The sequence below is a fragment of the Sylvia atricapilla genome, chromosome Z (assembly GCF_009819655.1).
Source record: "Sylvia atricapilla isolate bSylAtr1 chromosome Z, bSylAtr1.pri, whole genome shotgun sequence".
NCBI lineage: Eukaryota > Metazoa > Chordata > Aves > Passeriformes > Sylviidae > Sylvia > Sylvia atricapilla.
In genome coordinates, this window is record NC_089174.1 from 31,529,044 (window position 1) to 31,550,009 (window position 20,966).

At 39.8% G+C, this 20,966-nt stretch overlaps 1 protein-coding gene across 2 annotated transcripts in view; it reads left to right on the plus strand.

Annotated features, from left to right (window-relative positions):
• PCSK5 (proprotein convertase subtilisin/kexin type 5) overlaps positions 1-20,966 on the plus strand; it is a 230,746-nt gene that overhangs the window by 67,440 nt on the left and 142,340 nt on the right. For both annotated transcript variants that reach the window (XM_066339931.1, XM_066339930.1), the window contains exons 4-5: positions 3,934-4,077; positions 6,291-6,367. In XM_066339931.1, coding sequence (XP_066196028.1) covers positions 3,934-4,077; positions 6,291-6,367 — 221 coding nt within the window. The remainder of the gene's footprint in view (positions 1-3,933; positions 4,078-6,290; positions 6,368-20,966) is intronic.

Consider the following 20,966-nt stretch of genomic DNA (forward strand, 5'->3'; position numbering starts at 1 on the left):
GGTAAGAGTTTGTTTATTCCTTTTGATGATATTCTCCAGGCTGTGGGTGAAAGCAATGTATGTTGAAGCAGTGCTGATTTAATGCAGTTGTCTAGTTACAGTACCAATGTGGGAAATTTCTGAATCACTTTATCTGTTTTGAGAGGCAGAAAATACGGTAGAATAGTCTATTTTATACTGTTACTTTTAAAATTCAGAAAACAACAGTTCAAAGATTAACAGATCTAATAAAAGCTTCCAATAACTGTGTTTGTACATGATCATGGCAAAAGTTCTTTTTACTCTAACAAATTAGATTCTAATTCAAGTAAAATTTCAAATAAGAAAGAATATGGGAAATAGATGGAAAATAATAAAATCATTATTTGTTCATTGATACAAAATTCAGTAACTCTAGATCAACTAACCTTTATTATCATGACAGGTGTTTAATAGTTATTTTATTTGGGTAACATTGTAAATTGAACAAGTTCATCCAAATTAATTAAAACCATCCCGCTGCTAACAACCTGACAATGTAATTTGGGCTCATGGTAGAAAAAGAGCAGGTGGTTAAAGCAAAATTATAGAATGAAACCCAGGAAATTTCCTTGCAGAAAATGTTTTCTGAAGGAAAGAGGAATTTGAACCAAATCCAGCCGCTAAGCACCACATAGCTGCTTACTCACTCCCCCAGCAGTGGGATCAGGGAGAGAAGCAGAAGGGTAAGAGCAAGAAAATGTATACATTGAGGTAAAAACAATTTAGTACAGAAAGCTAAAGCTGCACACACTAGCAAAGCAAAACAGGAATTCATTCACCATTTCCCAGGTGTTCAGACATCTCCAGGAGGCAGGGCTCAATTGGGTAAAAATGACTTGGGAAGACAAATGCCATCACTTGGAACATTCTCCCCTTCCTTCTCCCCCGCCCCAGCTCTTAAGTAGTTGAGCATGTCATCCTCTGATCTGGTCAGTTGAGGTCACCTGTGTCCCAGCTGTGTCCCCTCCCAAGTTCTTGTCTACCCCCAGCCTCCTCACTGAAGGAGTGATGTGAAGGGAAAAAAAGGCTTTGGCTCTGGTAAGCATGTCTAAACAATAAAGAAAACATCCTTGTTCTATCCAAACTGTGTTCATCACAAATCCTAAACAGCCCCATACTAGCCACTGTGAAGAGAATTAACTCTGTCTCAGCCAAAACCAGTCCAAGGGGACAGGAAAGAGTGCAAGTGAAGATAAGTAAGTGCTGGCATATTAGGTGTTGTGTGTGGAGTGGCATATCTATACCATATACTATAAAAGATAGTACTTGAAGGGTAATTGCACTCCAATATTTTAAGTGTTCTTCATTAAAGACAAATCAGACTGCTTCAAGAGGAAAATGCCTGTTCTGAATTATTTGGAGAAAATCAGACACAAATATGAGGGAAAGTCTAATTTTAGACTTTAGACGTGATTAAAATATAGGAATCTTAGATCAGATGTTGAATTAAAACAAAACTGGGGTTTCAGTGGTAAAAGATAGTACTGGAACAGAAAAATAAGGCTAGAAGCAGGGCAGAGATGAAAAAATTCATAAATGAAAAAATGAGTAGAAGAAAAATGAGTAGGGAGTAGAGGTAAAAAATACCGGATGCTTTTCTAAATAGGATATGAGAAGTTGTTTCTTATTGCGATGATAACTGAACCCTTCATCTGTTGTTGAACTACTCCCATTTGGATGCTTCTTTGCTGCTTTTATGTTTTGTATCCGTGTGTTAACATATGCTGTGTACTAAAGTTACAAGAGGGCCCACAGTTACAACTGCTTTTCTCTTGTTTAGTCAGTTTGACCTCGGACGGAATTTTTTTTTTTGACGGAAATTTCTTGACGGAATCATCAGAGCACACAGTAAGGCAAGAGATGTCTTTCATGGTTGTCTCCACACATGGAGCAAAGGCCCCCTCAGTTACCACCACAAAAGTAAATATTCAAGTAAGGCAAGTGAGGGCAATGGATTCATTAAGGGAACTACTGGTGACTTTCTGGCAAAGATCCAAAGAGCTTGTAAAAGAATGGGGATTAAAATACCCATATACTGGCTCAGCCTGCGTGGTTTGGCTGGCATGAAAGCAAAATAACAAGCTCATTAGGAGGAAGACAGGACAAGATATTAGTGAAGCAGCTGAATTTGGCATTTGGCATTTCAGAAATGGGGATAAAGGCATAGTGTAATGGTCCAGTAAATCTGACTAGAGGCCAGAGCTGGGAATCCTGATTACTTGTTGTAGCTCACTCTTGGGTTTACCCTGTGGCTAAAGGCTGGTGGTTCCATCTTCCTGTCTCTTCACATCAGAAAATGTGGAGGATGATATTAAAAACTTTCCAGGTATTTTCTAATATTTAATTTAGTAACATTTTGAAAAATACAAACATACTTGGAAACATTAAATTGATTTAACCATCTTGTTTGTACATTAGAAATTCTCATGTGTACAACCAGTATATTCAGACAGCAAGTTTACACTGTAATTAATTTCATAAAGCCAGCAGCATGAGCATTTATAAGCATTACAGTGAACAAAAGCTACACATTCCTTGGAACTGGTCCCTGAAGTCCTTTGTGTGGGGAGGGAATGGATAGACAGAGAGAGACAGATATTTGTGGGCACAATGGAAAGACCCTGAGAGAGACTTTATATTATGTATAATAATATGACCTTGCTCTAGTAATAACAAATGAACACTCTTAAGTCCTCTGATTTCAGTAGTAAACTGCAGAAAAAGGAGGAGGAGGAAAATTATGATTTAATAAAAGTCAGTTCGCACATAGGATTGCTAATGGTTCTTCAGTGTGCTGACTGGAGAAGGCTAAGTCAAGGTGGAGTACAGTGCTCCAAATCTATTTACTGCTTACAAATTGTAGAGTGACAAGGCATGAGGCTGCAGTGGGGTTATGAGGTGGTAGGGCAGGGATTGAGATGAAGCATGCTCTACAGCCACTGTTGTTATGATACAAATTTCTTCCTTAATTTTTTTTTCTTCCTCCCAGCCTTTGCTTTTACCCTTTCCTGTACCCCCTTTTTTCTGTTTTGCCTGTTGCTCTGTCTGAGCCTGGCAGAGCTGCAGGAAAGCAGTACTGATGAGAGAGGCTCATTGAACTAATTTCACAGGGGAGGGCTGTGCATGTGGATTAGAGAGTGGATAATGGGGCATTACGAATACCTGAGGGTCATGTCTCATTGCCATGGCAAGTCAGATTTCTTCACATGAACTGGGTGCACTTGTGTCTAGGAAGAGGCTTTCAGCTTTAATGTAAGCTAAACTTACTTTTTCTATCATACTGGGCTTGGTTGCTCAGAAAGCTATACCCCAGGCTGCTGTCAATCAACACTATCTACAATTCATCCAACCCCCTAAGATGCAAGTTTTTCAGGATGGTGTTTTCATTACAGGTTTTTAACTGCAGCTCATCTCCTGCTGATACTGCACAAAACCTGCCAAAAGCCTTCTTTTGTAGATAGAAATGAATCTTGATTAGTTTCCAAACATTCTGTCAAGAGTTTGTATGCAGCATGTAAGCTCTAAAAAGCAAGGTGTTTTTTTTTTTATTCCCAAGACCATTTCAGTGCAGGCATTTGTCTGCTTTCATCCACATATGGTTTGGTTTTTTAGAAAAAAAAAATTCAAATATTTTAAGTTCAGTACAGCTGAATGCTTCCCTTTTGTATTGCTTAGCATGAAGTGTAATCAGAACAAAAAAAGCAGGACTACTAGTTTTTATACAATTTACATTTCTTTTACAATTGTTTTCTGTCTAAATAAACATGTTGATGTTGTATAGTTCTAATTCAAATCAGTATGTTCATGTGCAAATTTGAATAGGAGTGTTAATGTAAGTAGGATAGTATCTCAATCCTTCACTGTTCAGTAATCTCCAATATACAACGTCTTTATCTGCTCTTCTCTCCCCAGCACTGCAGTGACAACACCCACCATTGCCAATCAGATATGAATATAGTAGGTGCTTGGAAGAGAGGTTACACTGGAAAGAATGTTGTGGTCACCATCCTGGATGACGGCATTGAAAGAAACCACCCAGACTTGATGCAGAATTATGTGAGTGTCCACAAGAATCCAGATTTCCTGTTTCATTATTACTCAAAAATAAACTGTTTCTTCTAGAAAAATGGAGAAAGAGAGGAGAGAAGGAGGAAGAATCATACAAGTGTTTCATCAAATATTAACACCGTGGGAGGAAGGAAAATAGTTTTTGATAATATGTATTTCATTTTTAGTTTTCAGTTTTTTGATAAATATGTATTTTAGTTATTTTAGTTAAGACTATGTTTCATCTGAACATATTTCATATCTGGGTGCCTCTTTTAGCTGAGTCCTGAATTTCTGAAGTACTGGAACCAATTACTGGATATTTTTTTTTCTCTTCTGCAATTTTTTACTTAATATCTTCACACTCTCAGAACTTAGAAATGGAATACACTGCCTTTCATTTAACACATCCAGCTGAATTCCATATTTGGCCAATATTTTTGGTCAGTGAGAGTAGCTTTTCTCGAAGACTGTAATTTTACAGTAATCCTTCCATGCATTAATTTTTAAATCTATTTACCATACTGTTAGAAACAATATGAAAGGAAAAGTATATGACCTTTCATAAATCACTCAGTTAAAAACAAATGTAGAATATTCTGTTGAAAAATATTCTTTCTAGTTAATATGTTTCACCTTTCCTGAGTCCCCTTACTACTTGGGATAGAGCTGCATACATTGTTTTCTGTGTTCTGTGTCTCACATTGTCTCAGGAGGTTTCTGTTTGCTTGTGGTTCACCACATTTAGATAACTGATCTAATCTGTCTTGGAGGCTGATAAGGAGAATCTTCTTCTCTAGTGGGTTGTTTCCTGTGTTAGTGTCAGAGTTTGAAGCTGTTCAGAGCATCAGAATCACATTTTGCTGGAGTGATTTGCCCTGTCTTTTGGAAGTAGGCATTAACTGAAGGCATGTTAATGTGAAGGACTTACGATTTGTCTGAAATAAAGTGTGCAAGGTGTACTTCTACACAGAGTAATAAAATAAGCAAATACATTTGGATTAAGCAACACTGGTAGAGACAACCAGTGCAAGGCATGCGCATGCCTTCTTTCCTATTACAGATGTAGATCTTATTAGAGCCCTAAACACAGGCTTTTTGCCAGCAAGCTTATCTTCTTGGTAGAGCATTAAGAGATTGTGGCAAAAACATGTTTAACGACACCTTAAAACTACAACGGTGTCCACGGTTTAAAGCCGCTGAATTTAAATTAGCTATGTTTACATATGTATCCTTCCCTATGCTACATATGGAACTCACCTTGGAGGATGTGTTTGATCCTAGCACATGACCCATCTTTCATTATTATATTTTAAGTTATTTAAATAGAGCAGATATAATTTTACCTCCTCAGTGAATGACCCGGATTTAATCAGTCGCCTCATTCCAATACTGTCCTACCACTGAATTTAAAGCAACTATTTATATCCTTACCACTCCTCTGTTCCTTTCCTCACACCGACAAAGAATTCCCCAAATACACAAGCAATATGTTTGATCACAAATGCCTTCTATATATCAGATTGTAGGTGAAAGGGCTGCAAATAGGAATATTTGAGGTGGATGTGTAACTGGTTTTGAACAAACAAAAGTTTAAAAATTGCTGCTTGCCATGTCAACACCCAATATGCTATTGCATCAATTAATAAGAGCCATATAAACCAGCAGCTGCTCAATCTATGAACTATTTTCAGCTGTAAGAACCATGATAAATATGGAACAAAAAGATGGGCATCTTGCCGATATTTGAAACCGTTATACTCCCAAGGAAATGGGAAAGCAGTTTGTGTTGCTTTCCAAGATGTAATTTTATAAAAATATTCTTAGAAATTATTCTTATTTCTGAAATTTCAGTTATAGTCATGCAGATAATTTTTTGAATCTTAAAACATGTAGTAAAATTCCAGTTTTGAGAATGAACTCTCTTAACTTCTGAAAGGTTCTTATGGTTAAATGAAACACCATTTTCTAGTTCCTCCCTAATGCTGGACCTATACTTTCTCAGAGCATTTTTTGTGCTTCTCTGTTTCACAAAATTAAAATAAAATATATAATCCCCATATATATTTTCCCATATATACTGTAAATGACAGTCACCATATAACCACAGGAATTAGTTGGCCTAATTACTTATTTGTAAGAACCTGCTAACAGATGTATGTGCCACATGAGTTGATGGCTAATTAATTAGCAACTGGTTTTCTTTCTTTTGTTGGATACAGGATTCACAGGCCAGTTTTGATGTAAATGGAAATGATTTTGACCCTATGCCTCGATATGATGCCAGCAACGAGAACAAGTAAGACACTATGACACCCTTGACATTTTCAATATGAGCCACCAGGCAGAAAGTACCAATTCATTGGTGAAACTCTAGAAGACTTGATTCCTCATAAAACAGAATGATCTGCATTAAAATCTTTGTAAAATACATATTTTTGTCTTTTCCATGCACACATATGACTCCTTGAAAGCATTTGAAACTACCTGAAAACACATAAAAATTAATCTGAGAGTTCTGGGCATGTGAAATGAGTCAATTTCAATCACTTTGGGGGGCAGAATATATGAGATAACTTGGTTTTCTTAATATCATTTCATTGAATGATTAGGGGGTTATTATGTGTTACAATAGTCCTAGGTTCTGACTCTCTTGAACTTTGTAGAATTTTTTTAATTGAAGTAGGCAAGTTAATGGAGGTTGTTGCTTTTTTTCCCCCTCCAACGATGTCTTTTAAAGTGATGGAGATTTTTCATTTGGAGTTTGATAGAAACAAAGAAATGGGAATATCTGGCAGGTTATATCTGTGTTGCATGACTAGTTGGAGATATCTCAATAAATAACATATTTCACCTTCAAAGTTCTGCTTTCTGATATTTCTCATTTCAACTCTGCCTTTTGGATGTGCTCTGGTTAAAGCTTGGGGAAAATCTGGGAGGACACCTCACCTCAGGGAGTGGCAGAAAGAAACTTGGCAGAAAGAAACACCTCTCTGTGGAATTGCATCATTTGAAGGAAGGAGAATCCTACTTGTTATCAATATGTTAACAATGCATTTTGTTTTCTTGAGGTTTGGGTTGTTGTGTTTTGTTTTTTAATTTTGTGAATAGTATTTAATAGTTTCTGCCAGCAGAAAAGTTGAAACCTTGTCCTTTACACAACTAAAATGCTTTGGGGGTTGCGTTGTTTCTTTCCAACAAACAAATTTTGTCGAGAAGAATGCAGCTGGTGAAAGCTGGGAGTCAGTGGCAAAACTTAATATTGATTTAACTGCAGAAACAAGCTAGAGCCACCTTGAATTACACTTCGATGGGAGAATCCTCTCCTGGTCAAAACCTTCTTCATAAAGGCAGAGAAGGCTGCTACATCATAATAGGACAGGTTGAAGAACAGGGCCTCTTTACTTGCCCTCTGCAGATACTCTTCAGCTGAGCTGTGGATTTGCATCACAGCACATTTCTCTCTTCTGCTGTCCACTAAACACCTATCCCTACATACACTTCAGGGATACATCCTGGCTCATCTGTGTGATGATGTTCCTCCTCTTGGATTTCTTGGACTTGAGGCATAACAAGGGTACACTTAGAGACTTTCCAATTTCAGTGCACTTTCAAGGACTTCTGAGTGCATGAGAAGCCACATACCTTTACCTGTGAAGTTGAATCCTTTTCTTTAACTGAGTACTGAAGTCGCTTTCTAACAAAGCATGTCTAGAAAAGGGAGTCTTGTTGTGGTTTAAAAACAAACCAAGTAAGAGGCTGTCCTCTGGGAATCCAGTGGGTGAGGGCTGCTTCTACTGTCCCAAATTCCAGCTTGTATCCAGGTGAGAATGCTTGGCTCTTCCCCATGGGCAGAGCATCTCACAATGGGATGATGAGTCATGGAAGAGGGCCTTGATGGCCCATTAAAGAGAGAGATAACTCTAACATGCCTAAATCAATACATTCTTACAGATAAATGCATATATACATACAGAATGAAACCTTACACACTGCTCTCACTTAAAATTAAGTCTCCCTGTGGTACACAACGGGTTTCTTCATCTTTTTGCATTACCCACCAAGTGTAGCCAGGTCCTTGAGCAAAGACAATCCCATGGACGGGTCTGCCTTTGCCTGAAGTGGGATTAATCCAAACACTCTTTCTTAAAATGCCCTTCATGTGTACCACAGGTACTTTGTCTCTATCCACTGCGTGTAAGGGTTCAGACTGGGCAGGACCACTTTGATTGATAGACCCTCGGGTGTTGACCATCCATGTGGCTTTGGCCAAGTTTAGTTCCCAATTTTTGAACGTTCTCCCACCAAGTGCCTTCAGGGCAGTCTTTAATAGTCCGTTGCACCGTTCAACTTTCTCAGCAGCTGGTGCATGATAAGGAATGTGGTATATCCATTCAATACCATGTTCTCTAGCCCAGGTGTTTATAAGGTTGTTCTTGAAATGGGTCCCATTGTCCGACTCAATTCTCTCAGGGGTGCCGTGTCTCCACAGGATTTGTTTTTCAAGGCCCAGGATGGTGTTCTGGGCAGTGGCATGAGGCACAGGGTGGGTTTCCAGCCATCCAGTGGTGACTTCTACCATGGTCAGCACGTACCGCTTTCCTTGGCATGTTTGGGGAAGGGTGATATAGTCAATTTGCCAGGCTTCCCCGTACCTGTACTTCAGCCATCGTCCACCATACCACAGAGGCTTCATTCGCTTGGCCTGTTTGATTGCAGCGCAGGTTTCACAGCTGTGGATGACCTGTGAGATGCTGTCTATAGTGAGGTCCACCCCTTGGTCACGGGCCCATCGATATGTTGCATCTCTTCCCTGATGACCAGAGGTATCATGGGCCCAATGAGCTAGGAATAATTCTCCTTTGTGCTACCAATCTAGATCCACTTGTGATACTTTCACCTTGGCAGCTTTGTCTACCTGCTCGTTGTTGCGATGCTCCTCATCAGCCCGGCTTTTGGGTATATGCGCATCCACATGTCGAACCTTCACGGTCAGCCTCTCTACTCGGGCGGCGATGTCTTGCCAAATGTCAGCAGCCCAGATGGGTTTTCCTCTGCGCTGCCAATTGGCCTTTTTCCAGTGATTCAGCCATCCCCACAGAGCATTAGCTACCATCCATGAGTCAGTGTAGAGATAGAGCCTCGGCCACTTTTCTCGTTCAGTAATTTTTAAAGCCAGCTGGACAGCTTTAAGTTCTGCAACTTGACTCGATCCACCTTGTCCCTCGGTAGCTTGTGCAACTTGTCATGTAGGGCTCCATGCTGCAGCTTTCCGTTTCCGGTTAGCTCCTACAATTCGGCAGGAGCCATCAGTGAACAGAGCATATCGTCTTTCAGTCTTCGGTAGCTCATTATATGGTGGGGTTTCCTCAGCACGTGTTACTTGCTTATTTCCTTCTTCTTCTTCAGATGATAATCCAAAAGTTTCACCTTCCGGCCAGTTCGTTATAACTTCCAGAATCCCAGGGCGATTTGGGTTTCCAATGCGGGCGCACTGTGTAATGAGGGCAATCCATTTGCTCCATGTGGTACCACTATTGGTAGTCGGGGTGCCAAAAGCAGCTGTGTTTCAGTGCCAATCACTTCTGAGGTGGCTTGCACTCCTTCATAGGCGGCCAAGATCTCCTTCTCTGTGGGAGTGTAGTTGGCTTCGGAGCCTCTGTAACTTCGGCTCCAGAATCCCAATGGTCGGCCTCGAGTCTCCCCAGGCACTTTCTGCCAAAGGCTCCAAGACAAACCATTGTTTCCAGCTGCGGAGTAAAGCACATTCCTCACATCTGGTCCCGTCCTGACTGGGCTCAGGGCTACTGCATGAGCAATCTTTTGCTTGATCTGAACAAAAGCTTGTTGCTGTTCAGGCCCCCAGTGGAAATCGTTCTTTTTGCGGGTCACCAAGTAGAGAGGGCTCACGATCTGACTGTACTCAGGAATGTGCGTTCTCCAAAAGCCTATGGCACCTAGGAAAGCTTGTGTTTCCTTTTTGTTGGTAGGTGCAGACATGGCTGTGATCTTGTTGATTATTTCTGTGGGTATTTGGCGACGACCATCTTGCCATTTGACCCCCAAGAACTGGATTTCTTGAGCTGGTCTCTTAACCTTGCTTCTTTTAATGGCAAAACCAGCTTTCAGCAGAATTTGGATAATTTCCTCTCCTTTCTTGAAGACCTCCTCTGGTGTATTCCCCCATATGATGATGTCATCAATGTACTGCAGATGGTCTGGAGCCTCACCCTTTTCCAGTGCAGCCTGGATCAGTCCATGGCAGATGGTGGGGTTGTTTTTCCACCCCTGGGGCAGTTGGTTCCAGGTGTACTGCATGCCGCTCCAGGTGAAGGCAAACTGACGTCTGCACTCCGCTGCCAAAGGAATGGAGAAGAAGGCGTTGGCGATATCAATGGTTGCATACCACTTTGCTGCTTTGGACTCCAGCTCGTACTGAAGCTCTAACATGTTTGGCACAGCAGCGCTCAGTGGTGGCGTGACTTCATTCAGACCACAGTAATCCACCATCAGTTTCCATTCTCCACTGGACTTATGCACCGGCCAAATCAGGCTGTTGAAAGGTGAACGGGCTTTACTGACCACCTTTTGGCTTTCCAGTTTACGGATTATCTCATGTATGGGAATCACAGAGTCTCTGTGCGGTTTTGCTGACGGTGTACTGTTGCTGTGGCAATTGGTACTTGTTGTTCTTCAACTTTCAGCAGTCCCACAGCAGAGGGGTCATCTGAGAGACCAGGCAAAGTATTCAACTGTCTGATGTCTTCTTTCACTACTGCGGCTATCCCAAAAGCCCAACGATATCCTTTTGGATCTTTGAAATATCCATTCCTGAGATAGTCTATGCCGAGGATGCATGGGGCCTCTGGGCCAGTCGCGATAGGGTGTTTCTGCCACTCGTTCCCAGTTAAACTCACTTCGGCCTTTAATACAGTCAGTTCTTGGGACCCTCCTGTTACTCCTGTAATAGAAATGGATTCTGTTCTTACATACCTTGATGGCATCATGGTACATTGGGCCCCAGTGTCAACCAATGCCGTATATTTTTGTGGGTCAGATGTGCCAGGCCATCGGATCCACACAGTCCAGTAGATCCGATTGTCCCTTTCCTCTTCCTGGCTAGAGGCAGGGCCCCCCTATTCCTGGTCATCGCATACATTGTTCTCTTCCTGTAAATGAGCTGCTGAGGTTCCTTCAAGAGGATCAGTCATATCATCATTCCTGTAACGTCTGGAGTTCTGTGCACGAGAGACCGGAGCAACACTGATTTTAGGTGAGCTTTTTGTGGTAGGCATTTCTCTTTTCAGTTCACGTACCCGGGCTGCTAAGGAGAAGGTGGGTTTTCCATCCCACTTCTTCATATCTTCTCCATGCTCCCGAAGAAAAGACCAAAGGTTACCTTGGGGTGTGTATCTTCTCTCCCTGGCTGGGGGATGCCTGCTCCTAATCACAGAGACTCTCATCGGCTCTGGCGAGATATTGTAAATTTCTTCCTTAAGTTCTTTTTTCAGTTTCTGATGGCCTTCTTCAATTAAGTTCCTGACTTGCTCAGCCAGTCTTGTTTCCACAGATGAGACATGGGCACGAACTGGGGCGGTGACAGTGTCCTCGTAAATCCTTAGTTTATTAGCCAGGACACCCACCTTGTCCTCACCTTCTCTCCATTGCAGTGTTGCCAGGTAACGTGAGTACATCTCTGGTTCAAGCCGTGCAAATCTCAACTACATCCGTGATGTGCACTGGACATCATCTGGGCTCTTAGGAAATTTCTCATCTTCTGCAAAAATGATCTCCAGCACAGCCAATTCCCTTAGGCATCGGATACCTTGTTCTATTGTGTTCCATTTTCCTTGGTGCACTAGGAGGTCTTCTTTACAAAGGTATTTGTCTTTCACACTTGTTAGCAGTCGCTGCCAGAGGCTGAGAGTTTTTTGGGTTTTTCCAATTCCCTCGTCAATGACCACATCCCGGGACAGTGATCTCATTTGCCTGGCCTCAGTTCCATCTAGAATGATGTCATTGGCTGCAGCATCCCAGATGCAGAGCAGCCAGGTGAGGATGGACTCGTTGGTCTGACAGGTGAATTCCCTTCGCAGGTTACGCAGCTCACCCAGAGATAGAGAGCGGGTGATGATCTCTGTCTCTGTCTCTTCAGCTGAGTGCGAAGGTCCTGCTCCATCCTCGTCAGTCGCTATGCGGACTGATTTGCTCCTTGATTTCTTCTTCTGAGTGGTGGCAACTGCTACTGGTTTGGGCTGTTCCGGTTCAGTGACGGTTTGTGTGGAGATGCTGACAGCACTTTTGGTTCCTTTTTCCTCTGTGACAGTCTGTGTAGTTGTCGATGCTATTGCTTTGCTTCTTTTTATCTCTTCTACTTCTTTAAGAATATGCTCCAACACACCATGTAGTGTTTTGATTCTAAGCATGTTGCTTAGAAAACAAAGAAAACAGAGAAAACAAAGCAGGACTAACAAGAACATCATGCTGTCCTTGGCATCCAGAGGGTACTCAATATTTTCAAAAACTGCTGCATCATTCCTGAAAAGCTGGAAAAAATCATTCTTTACTCCTCCCCACAGGGGCTGGGTGAGATTGTTGAGGCTCCAGACGTAGCATCCTAGACTAGAATAAGAATACAAAACTGGGTATATATTCTGAATAATGTTCATTGCCTCAGATTTTATCAAGCAATGGACATAATAGACCAGTAAAGCAATTTTGGTACCATATCCTGGTCTACGCAGGAGTGTTAAGGCCGGCAGATAGTGCCCCTCGTTCGGAAAAATATAGAGAGATAGGTATAAGACACATGTAAGCATGTTGGGCATCATAACAGACAGGTGTCTTCTTCAATAAAATTGTAATTTCTGACTTTTCTTATTGCCTCTGCCCCACATTGGGCGCCAAAAATATGTTGTGGTTTAAAAACAAACCAAGTAAGAGGCTCTAAGTCAGAAATAATATTTAATGAGAAGAAAAAGAAAATAAAATAGAATAAAATAAAATAAAATAAATACAAAAAGAAAAACCAGTGACAGAGTCAGAATACAACCTGATCAGGGTGATGGAAACAGTCCAGACGAGGTGGTCTTCCTGAAACAGAAATCTTGTAGAAAGGTCTGGTAGCTCCGGTCCTCTGGGAATCCAGTGGGTGAGGGCTGCTTCTACTGTCCCAAATCCCAGCTTATATCCAGGTGAGAATGCTTGGCTCTTCCCCATGGGCGGAGCATCTCACAATGGGATGATGAGTCATGGAAGAGAGTCTTAATGGCCCATTAAAGAGAGAGATAACCCGGAGGGAGTTATCTCTGAGTCATGCAAAAGGCATTGATGGGCCATTAACTGAAGATGGTGATAGAATACATCCTAAACTACAACCCAGGACAAGTCTGTTTTCTGTTTTATTAGTAGTTAAAGTTTTATACAGATATAAATTTGGACTTCTTTTATCTCCTAGAGCCTAGGGAATTTTAGTTTTCATACCCTGCCTCCCCCTTACGTACTTTCACTGCCCAGCCTCCAATATTCTGCAGTGAAATGTGGTGATAGGAGGGCAGAAGCTGTGCTGTACTGAGCTTTGTCAGTGTTACTGTGTGGTGTCAGTGTAGAGTCAGGTTTTGGGCATGAAGGATGCATGAAGCATGTTTTCAGTTTAAGATTACTTGGCAGCCTAACCTCTACTAAGATCTTAGAGGCTCAAAGTTTCCAATTAGCAGATACACAAAGCATGATAATCAGCAGTTAACCACCTTCAGTTTTTGCAGCTCTTGCCCTTTTTTCTAGTTGCCCCTAGACTAAACAAGAATTGTACCACTACACAGGTACTGAAAAGCACTACTGATAGCCTGTCCATATTTTAGAAATCAGGGCAGGAATTCGAATTTTCCAGCATACATGGCCATTTGGCACTAAATACTCAAGTTCTGTCAGGAAGTCAAACTAAACATTCTAAAAGCCATGCATTACAAAAAAACCTTCATAATGTGTAGATCCGTTTGGTTGATTCCTGCTTCCTGCAGTAGCAGCTGGACAGACAAAATTGCATAATAGTGATTTGTGTTTACAGTGAAGGTGGGATGAACAAATGTGCTGTCATTTTCAAAATTATCTAGTTTTTTCTTCTTCATTTTATAATCCAACCTTAAGGGATAGAATGATAAAGAGCAAAAGGAATTGCTATTAAAATAAATAGGTGTCTGGGCAGCTCTGCATGCAGCTGCGAAGCATCAGAGTATTGGATCTGTGTGCTAGCTTTTCACTTTTAATTAGAGTGAAGACTGTTGCTGAGACTTATTGGTGAGCAAAAAGGAGCAAGAAAAAATTAACTCTAAATTCAGTGTGAGCACCAGAGTGGCATTTTTCAAAATTGTATTTTTAAAGTTTAACATTAAATCTTCTATTAGCTAAGGAGAACAGGAGGGTGGGAAGAAATATTAGACTAATCTTTCAATGCTTGTAGTCAAAATGGGTGGGATGATAGTTTCTTTAACTACTATGGTATGTAGGCATACTGCCAAAAGTTTGCTTTGGTTTCTATAAATTGCCAGCAAATTGCAAAGCTTCTAAATGGTACAGACTTATACTACAGTTTCCTTTTGCTCAGAGACAGTCAGCTGTGGATGAAGTCATTTCTGCTATGCAAGGCATCTTGTTTTGGTTTACTGCTTTATTCTTTTTCTGTTGTTCCACTGCTATTTGTTAACATCTATGTTTATAAAACTAATTATCAGTCACAGGACCATAACAGAATGCACATGGGATCACTGAAATTTTCTGTGATGATTTGTGGTACTGTTCTTATTGTATAGCCTCAGGAATAAAACAGAAATGTTCATCATGTTTTTTTATTTTGACTGAAACAAAAATTACTTTGTTTGTTTCGTAAGAAATTTCTTAGGGATGATATTTCAAAGCTTAGGTTTTACTATGGTGACAGATATTTTTATAAAACAGAGGGACTTTTAAAAAAACTCCTTAAATAATACCAGTTGACTTTAATGCAGCTCTTATTAAACTTACATAACAAAAAGTAAAAGTGAGCTGTTATTTCTGTTTTGGAGATACTGAGTCACCCTTTGGATGTGTCTTCAACATTTTTCAATGATGCATTCCACTACATAAATGATTTATTTCAATAACCTTCTAAATTGTTTTTAATGAATGTAAGATTTTTGAGAGACAACAATTCTTGACATTCAAAAGTTATTAGAAACAGAATCTCTTATGTCTAAACTTAGCAATATGGAGAGAACTTTACACCGTTTCTGACAAACAAAAAATTTTTGAGTTGGTGAGTTTCAGTTCTGTTGATCCAACACACTGGCATTGTTTTGCCATGACATCCATTATGATTCATTATTACTTTCCTTTTCTAGTCACATTAATGTAGACGCCAAATAAAACGCCAAAGTCCTAATTTTCTTCACAGACTGACCAACTGCTAGTTAATACTCTCTGCTTATGATGATCCAGAATCATTTAATCATATTGGATACAAGATACTGGACAGGTAGATGAGCTCCTGATTCCTCTCCTCCTGGAGAGTCAATAGAAGAAAATTTATTGCCTGCTGTGGCACTGTTCAGTGCAGATACCTGAAGAACGGAGCACAGCAAACACAGAGAGCCTGAAGTCTCTCATTGGTGGCTTGAAAGATCATCTTAAAAGGTTCCCACAGCAGCAGTATGACAGAAAGGAGTGGTGACAACTGGGAGTATCTTTCTATGCAGTTTGAGTTCTGGTATGCACCTGTTGCTATTGATATTAAATTTGCTGTGTTGCGTGCTGCAGACAAAACAGAAGGGAAGATAAACTGTACAGAGAGGCACTGCTGCACCATCTTGTGCTTTCAGTTGAAGTAAGGTATCAGCTCTTGGGTAAAGGCTTTTCTTTTCAGAGGAAATCTTGATTTTGTTTGCTCTTCCTCTGTACTCCAACTTCTCAACATGACATTCTCCACTTTCTGGAGACTTAAAAGCAAAGCATGAAGTGATGTTGTCAGCTGGCAGAGTATGGTCTGGTTTGATGCCAGAAAAGCACCTCTGATAGCACAGAAATACTTTTTAAGGGGGAGGTAATTTAGGCTAGAGAATTCACTTAATATGTGCATGTGTCTCAGATCAATAGAATTAAATGCTTACACAGAGTGTGGTAGATTCCAGATACCAATGGCTAATGTCAGGTGTCTAGTGTATCTCTTTATCACTGCAAATTTCATGGACTTCGGTTATAGTTCTTAGGAAACTTCTGATTTTGGATTGTTTTCTGTAACTGGTGTTATGTTCATTTGTGAAAATCAGGATCTGAACTAAGTAGTCAGAGGTCATTGGTATAGAAGCTCTAGTCAGTGACTGCAATCCTCTTTTATTCTGTTTTAATTGTATTCTGATTCTAAACTCATTGCTGTTATGCCAACATCCTACTGTGCTGCAATTTTAGCAGATGTTAGTCATGAAGTTAGTTCAGTCTGAGCTCACAGACTGAGATGCTACATTTTATAAGGAGCACTGTTAGTGATTCATCACTAACTCTAAGTTACAATCTAGTGACCTGTCATGGTTTAGAAATGGTATTCCCCAGTTTACCGTTCACACTAAATACTGAAGACCATGTGTCTCTCCTTTCGCTTCTTCCTGCTCTCTTACAGTGGGGCTGGAGAGGTCAATTGGAGACACAGAAGGTGAAGATCATTGGCTGGGATAAGAGCAGTTTACTGGGAACAGCAATGAAACAAGAGTAATAACCAAGAGACAGGTGAACAGTCCACATGCAATTGCTTACCACAGAACCCAGCACCTGACCTCACAGTCTTATAAACCAGCAGTCCCACAAACAACACCCCTCTGAACAACACTCTTCTCTCCTTCATGGCTCGAGCTGGTATCAAATAACCCGTGGCCAAGTCCCCTCCTGGCTGCTGCAAAAGTTAACCCTCACCTGGCTAGAACCAGGTTATGACCCAACCAAGTGCCATGGGGCACAAAGGTTCCAGTGTAAAATTGTAAAAATAAGGAAGATAAACTTTGCAGCTTGCAGAATTGTATTGTGATGAAGTATAATAAATGTACAGATTTGGAGCAATTTTTTCTTCACTTTCCATTTTAACTGTTACTTAGAGTCTTTGGGTGCTGTTATACAACATGCTTATCTTTCAGATTGCCGTACCTCAGGGGCAATCATCATGCTTCATTTCTTCTCTCTCAGGGTAGAACGGAAAACGTGTGTAGAATCTTTTAGTGGAAAACTTTCTTTTCTTGAAAGGTAATAGTTGTAAAAACATGGGGCACAAATCCTCACTTTATACTGCATTTGATAATGTTTTTCTTTTAATGCAAAACAGCTGTTTAACTTATGGGAAGAGATGAGGTGTGCATTAAAACAGAACAGACAACAAACTAACAGTTGATTTTTTTAAGTGCTAATTTCTTTTCTCCTGCTTTGCTGTTTCAGAATAAAATGTCTGTTCATTTGAGGTTTTCTGAAAGTAGGTGGGGTCTTAGAATTGCTGGAAACTGAGGACAATTAGCCAGGCTAGAGGAGGGCAGTCTCTGTTAAGTCAATTCACCTACCCATGATAGGTGCTCCTCATCACTGGTGTTTATGATCAGTCCTTGATAACAGCATTTCATATTGACAAGACATTAAAAAATTAAGACTTAATCAGGACTACAAGCCCTGATTAAGTAGGCTTTTGATCCAGGTTCCAGCTTCAATAGTGGAAAATCTCATAATGGAAGTTTTGTCAGACTGCCAAAAATTGTATTTTTGTTAAACTCTTGTAATCTGCTCATTATGTTATCACACCGTGTTACATAGTCCTGTGTGCCATCCATAAGTGCTATAATTTATAATTTTTGAGAGCCGTAGGAAAGACAGTTCTTTCAGTAATCATTGAAAGTGAGAGAAGTGAAACAGGAATAAACAAAATCCAAATTCAGCTAGAATTCCAGTTAAAAGATGAAAAAATAGGGGTTTTTTCTATATTCTGGTATCAGTCACTGAACAGTATTGTTTACTGCTTAACTAGTGTTTGAGGAACAGTGCTCTTCTTATTTATGGTGTATAAGACTTTCATAGTCTCAAAACATTTGACCACAATACTTAAGGAGAAAGCCTTCTTTCTGTTTCTAATTACTAAAGAACCAGACAATGAGCTCACAAATAAAATTAAGTTCTGAAGCATTATGCAACTGCTTCTAGTGTTTTTATGTAAATTACTGATCACAATGAGTCAGATATTCCCTTACAATTCAAAGTCAACAATAGGAGGGACACAGACTTTTCTGAATTCTTTTCTATGGAGAGTTAGATGTGAAAGGTTTTTTCAGATGTTCTTTCGCGTAGGTATTTTTTCTAAATATGTGTATATATTTTGAGGTTTTAAACTTAGCACAGGAGAATTTACAGCTACAGTAGGCTAGTTCTGATGTCATAAAATGGTAAATCAGTTTCAAGCTGCATGCATGTATGTTCATATAGAATAGAATTTGAGAGCCCAAATACATTTTTTCTGTGCTTTCCGCTTTTCAGACATTATAGGTATTCGCAAAAGTTAAAGAGTGGATCCATGTTGCATATGTGGTAGTTGATTTTGCCAGATGATTTCACAATTAGCAAAATGTGGTTCATTGAGACTTTTCAGCCAGCACAAGCAAAGTATTGATTTCCCTTCTAATGTTTGTGGCATCAAGACAGACCTCTAATTATAGGTTTGATAAAGCAATTGTGAATCCAGTGTCAAAAACTTTTAAATTGAAGCATTTTTATAAATACTATACTATTAATGGTTGAACTTTGCAAATTTATGATATAAACTAATGTCTTACTGGCATTACTAGGGGGTTTTTATAAGTAATTTTCATATGTTGCTTTTTTTACAAATGAAAGTATGTGGATACATAAGGTTACTGCTGTTGGCAGGTTTATTTTATGGCCTTGATTTACATTTCTGTGATTCTGTAATTTGTCTTAAAGATAGGGTCAGATTATTACCTTAGACACTTTATCAAAGTCAGATTTTTCTCTTGAGGAAAAATTACCTTTTTTCCTTTTCCTGACAGTAAATCATCAAGATAGAGGAATTCAGATGTTGAAGTAAAGGAATGGATATCACAGATGTGGATTGCACTGAGAAGTAGTATATGTTTAACCTGGTTTAAAAATTACATGTGCTGCTATACAGACTCCAAGCAATCATCTACTCTCTGGTGTTAGACATCTGAGAAGGAGAATATAGCTTGTTTACTTAGCCAAAATGTGTGATAGTGAGGGTGTCGGCTGGGTTTGTCAAGGAGTGGCAAAGACAGTGTAGTGAGAAGGCATGTTTTACTTCTCCTTTCAGCCCAAACTTATGTCTTTGCACTTCTGTTCTTAAGACTCCAGGCACATAAGGTGAACAGCTGCTAACTGGTTCTGCACTGAAGTGAGCATGTGGGAATTACATTTCTCTTGCTGCAACCCTTCTTCCAAGTAAAAGGAAACTTTGCTCCTGCCGAATCAATGACATAAGTTTCATTAAAAAGCAATTATGAACACAGATAAAAGTACTTGAACTTATTTCAACAATTTCCTCATTCATCTTTGAGATGCATCTTTAAGGAGAAATGGAAGGTCTGTTTAATACAGAACAGCATCAAATTAAATTGAGGATTAAGCACAGTTCAGATCTTGCACAGTGCAGTTGAAATTGAACTCAGAATTGAAGATGGGTAGGAAGTGTATCTTTGAGCCGGAACATGGTGCAGATACAGTTACGTAATCTTAATTTTTTAAAAATGTTGTCACAGCAGTCATCCACTATGAAAAATAGAGTATGCAGGCTAGGTGAAGATCCATTCATGACCTGTGTGTACATCCATGTATCGTTCCTAAATTTTATGTTGTGACATTAGGATCCTTGCATCTGTCAGTGTTTTCTTTGCATGAAAGAAAATTTTCTGTAAGGGGGTTCCCCATAACTGTTATTGGAATCTCCAAAGGCTTCCAGGACTTCTCTTCCTTCCAAGGAGACTTGCATTCTTATATTTGTAAGATATTTTTCATTTCTGTTTAGGTGTGATTTCAGTAGAACTGATGCAAAATATTTTTGAGAAGCTTTTGATTTGTATTTCATTTGGGCTTTCATTACACAAAAGTGTGGAGATTTTAAGTAAAAGGAAGTAGCTCAAACATCTGAGATATCTTCACATGATACGGCTTGGTGTCAGTGTGGATGAAAAACATGAATCAGAATATACAGTGACTGATAATATACTATCATACAAATCATGTGAAACAGTAATATAGAATGGAAGAAATCTAAGTACAGAATGTATCTGTAACAGGGCAGGGTCATGGCCATGAATTTAAGGTGATCAGTTATTAATAATAAAGGAGTCCAGGAAATTTCCGTAGATGGAAATCTTAAAGACAGAGAAGCAAAGAGGAGCAGACCATCCTTCCCTAAAAAGGCAAGCTGTCAGGTAAGAAAATTGGCCTGGTGTTACAGGGAGGTTTTGCAGGAACTCAGGTAAAAAAATTGGTTTTATGGCCCTTGGAAGAAGGGGAAGACAACTTGGGAAAAATACAGTGATGTTAGGTCATGAAGAAAGAAAATTAAAACGGTTAAATCATACCTAGAGCTCAATCTGGCTACTGCTGTAGAAGGTAATAGAAAATGTTTTTATAAATACATTAAGAACAGAAGGAAGGCCAAGGAAAATCTCCATTCTTTATAGACCTGGCATTGAATATCACCAACAATGAGGAAGAGGTTGAGATACTTAATGCCTTCTTTGGCTCAGTCTTTAACAGTAAAGTATTCAAACATGGAGCTTTTGCATAGCTGCTGATCCCACAGTTGCTGTGCTGGTCCATTTGTCTTTGTAAACCATCACATAACAGGGGAATAGAGGTGGGGG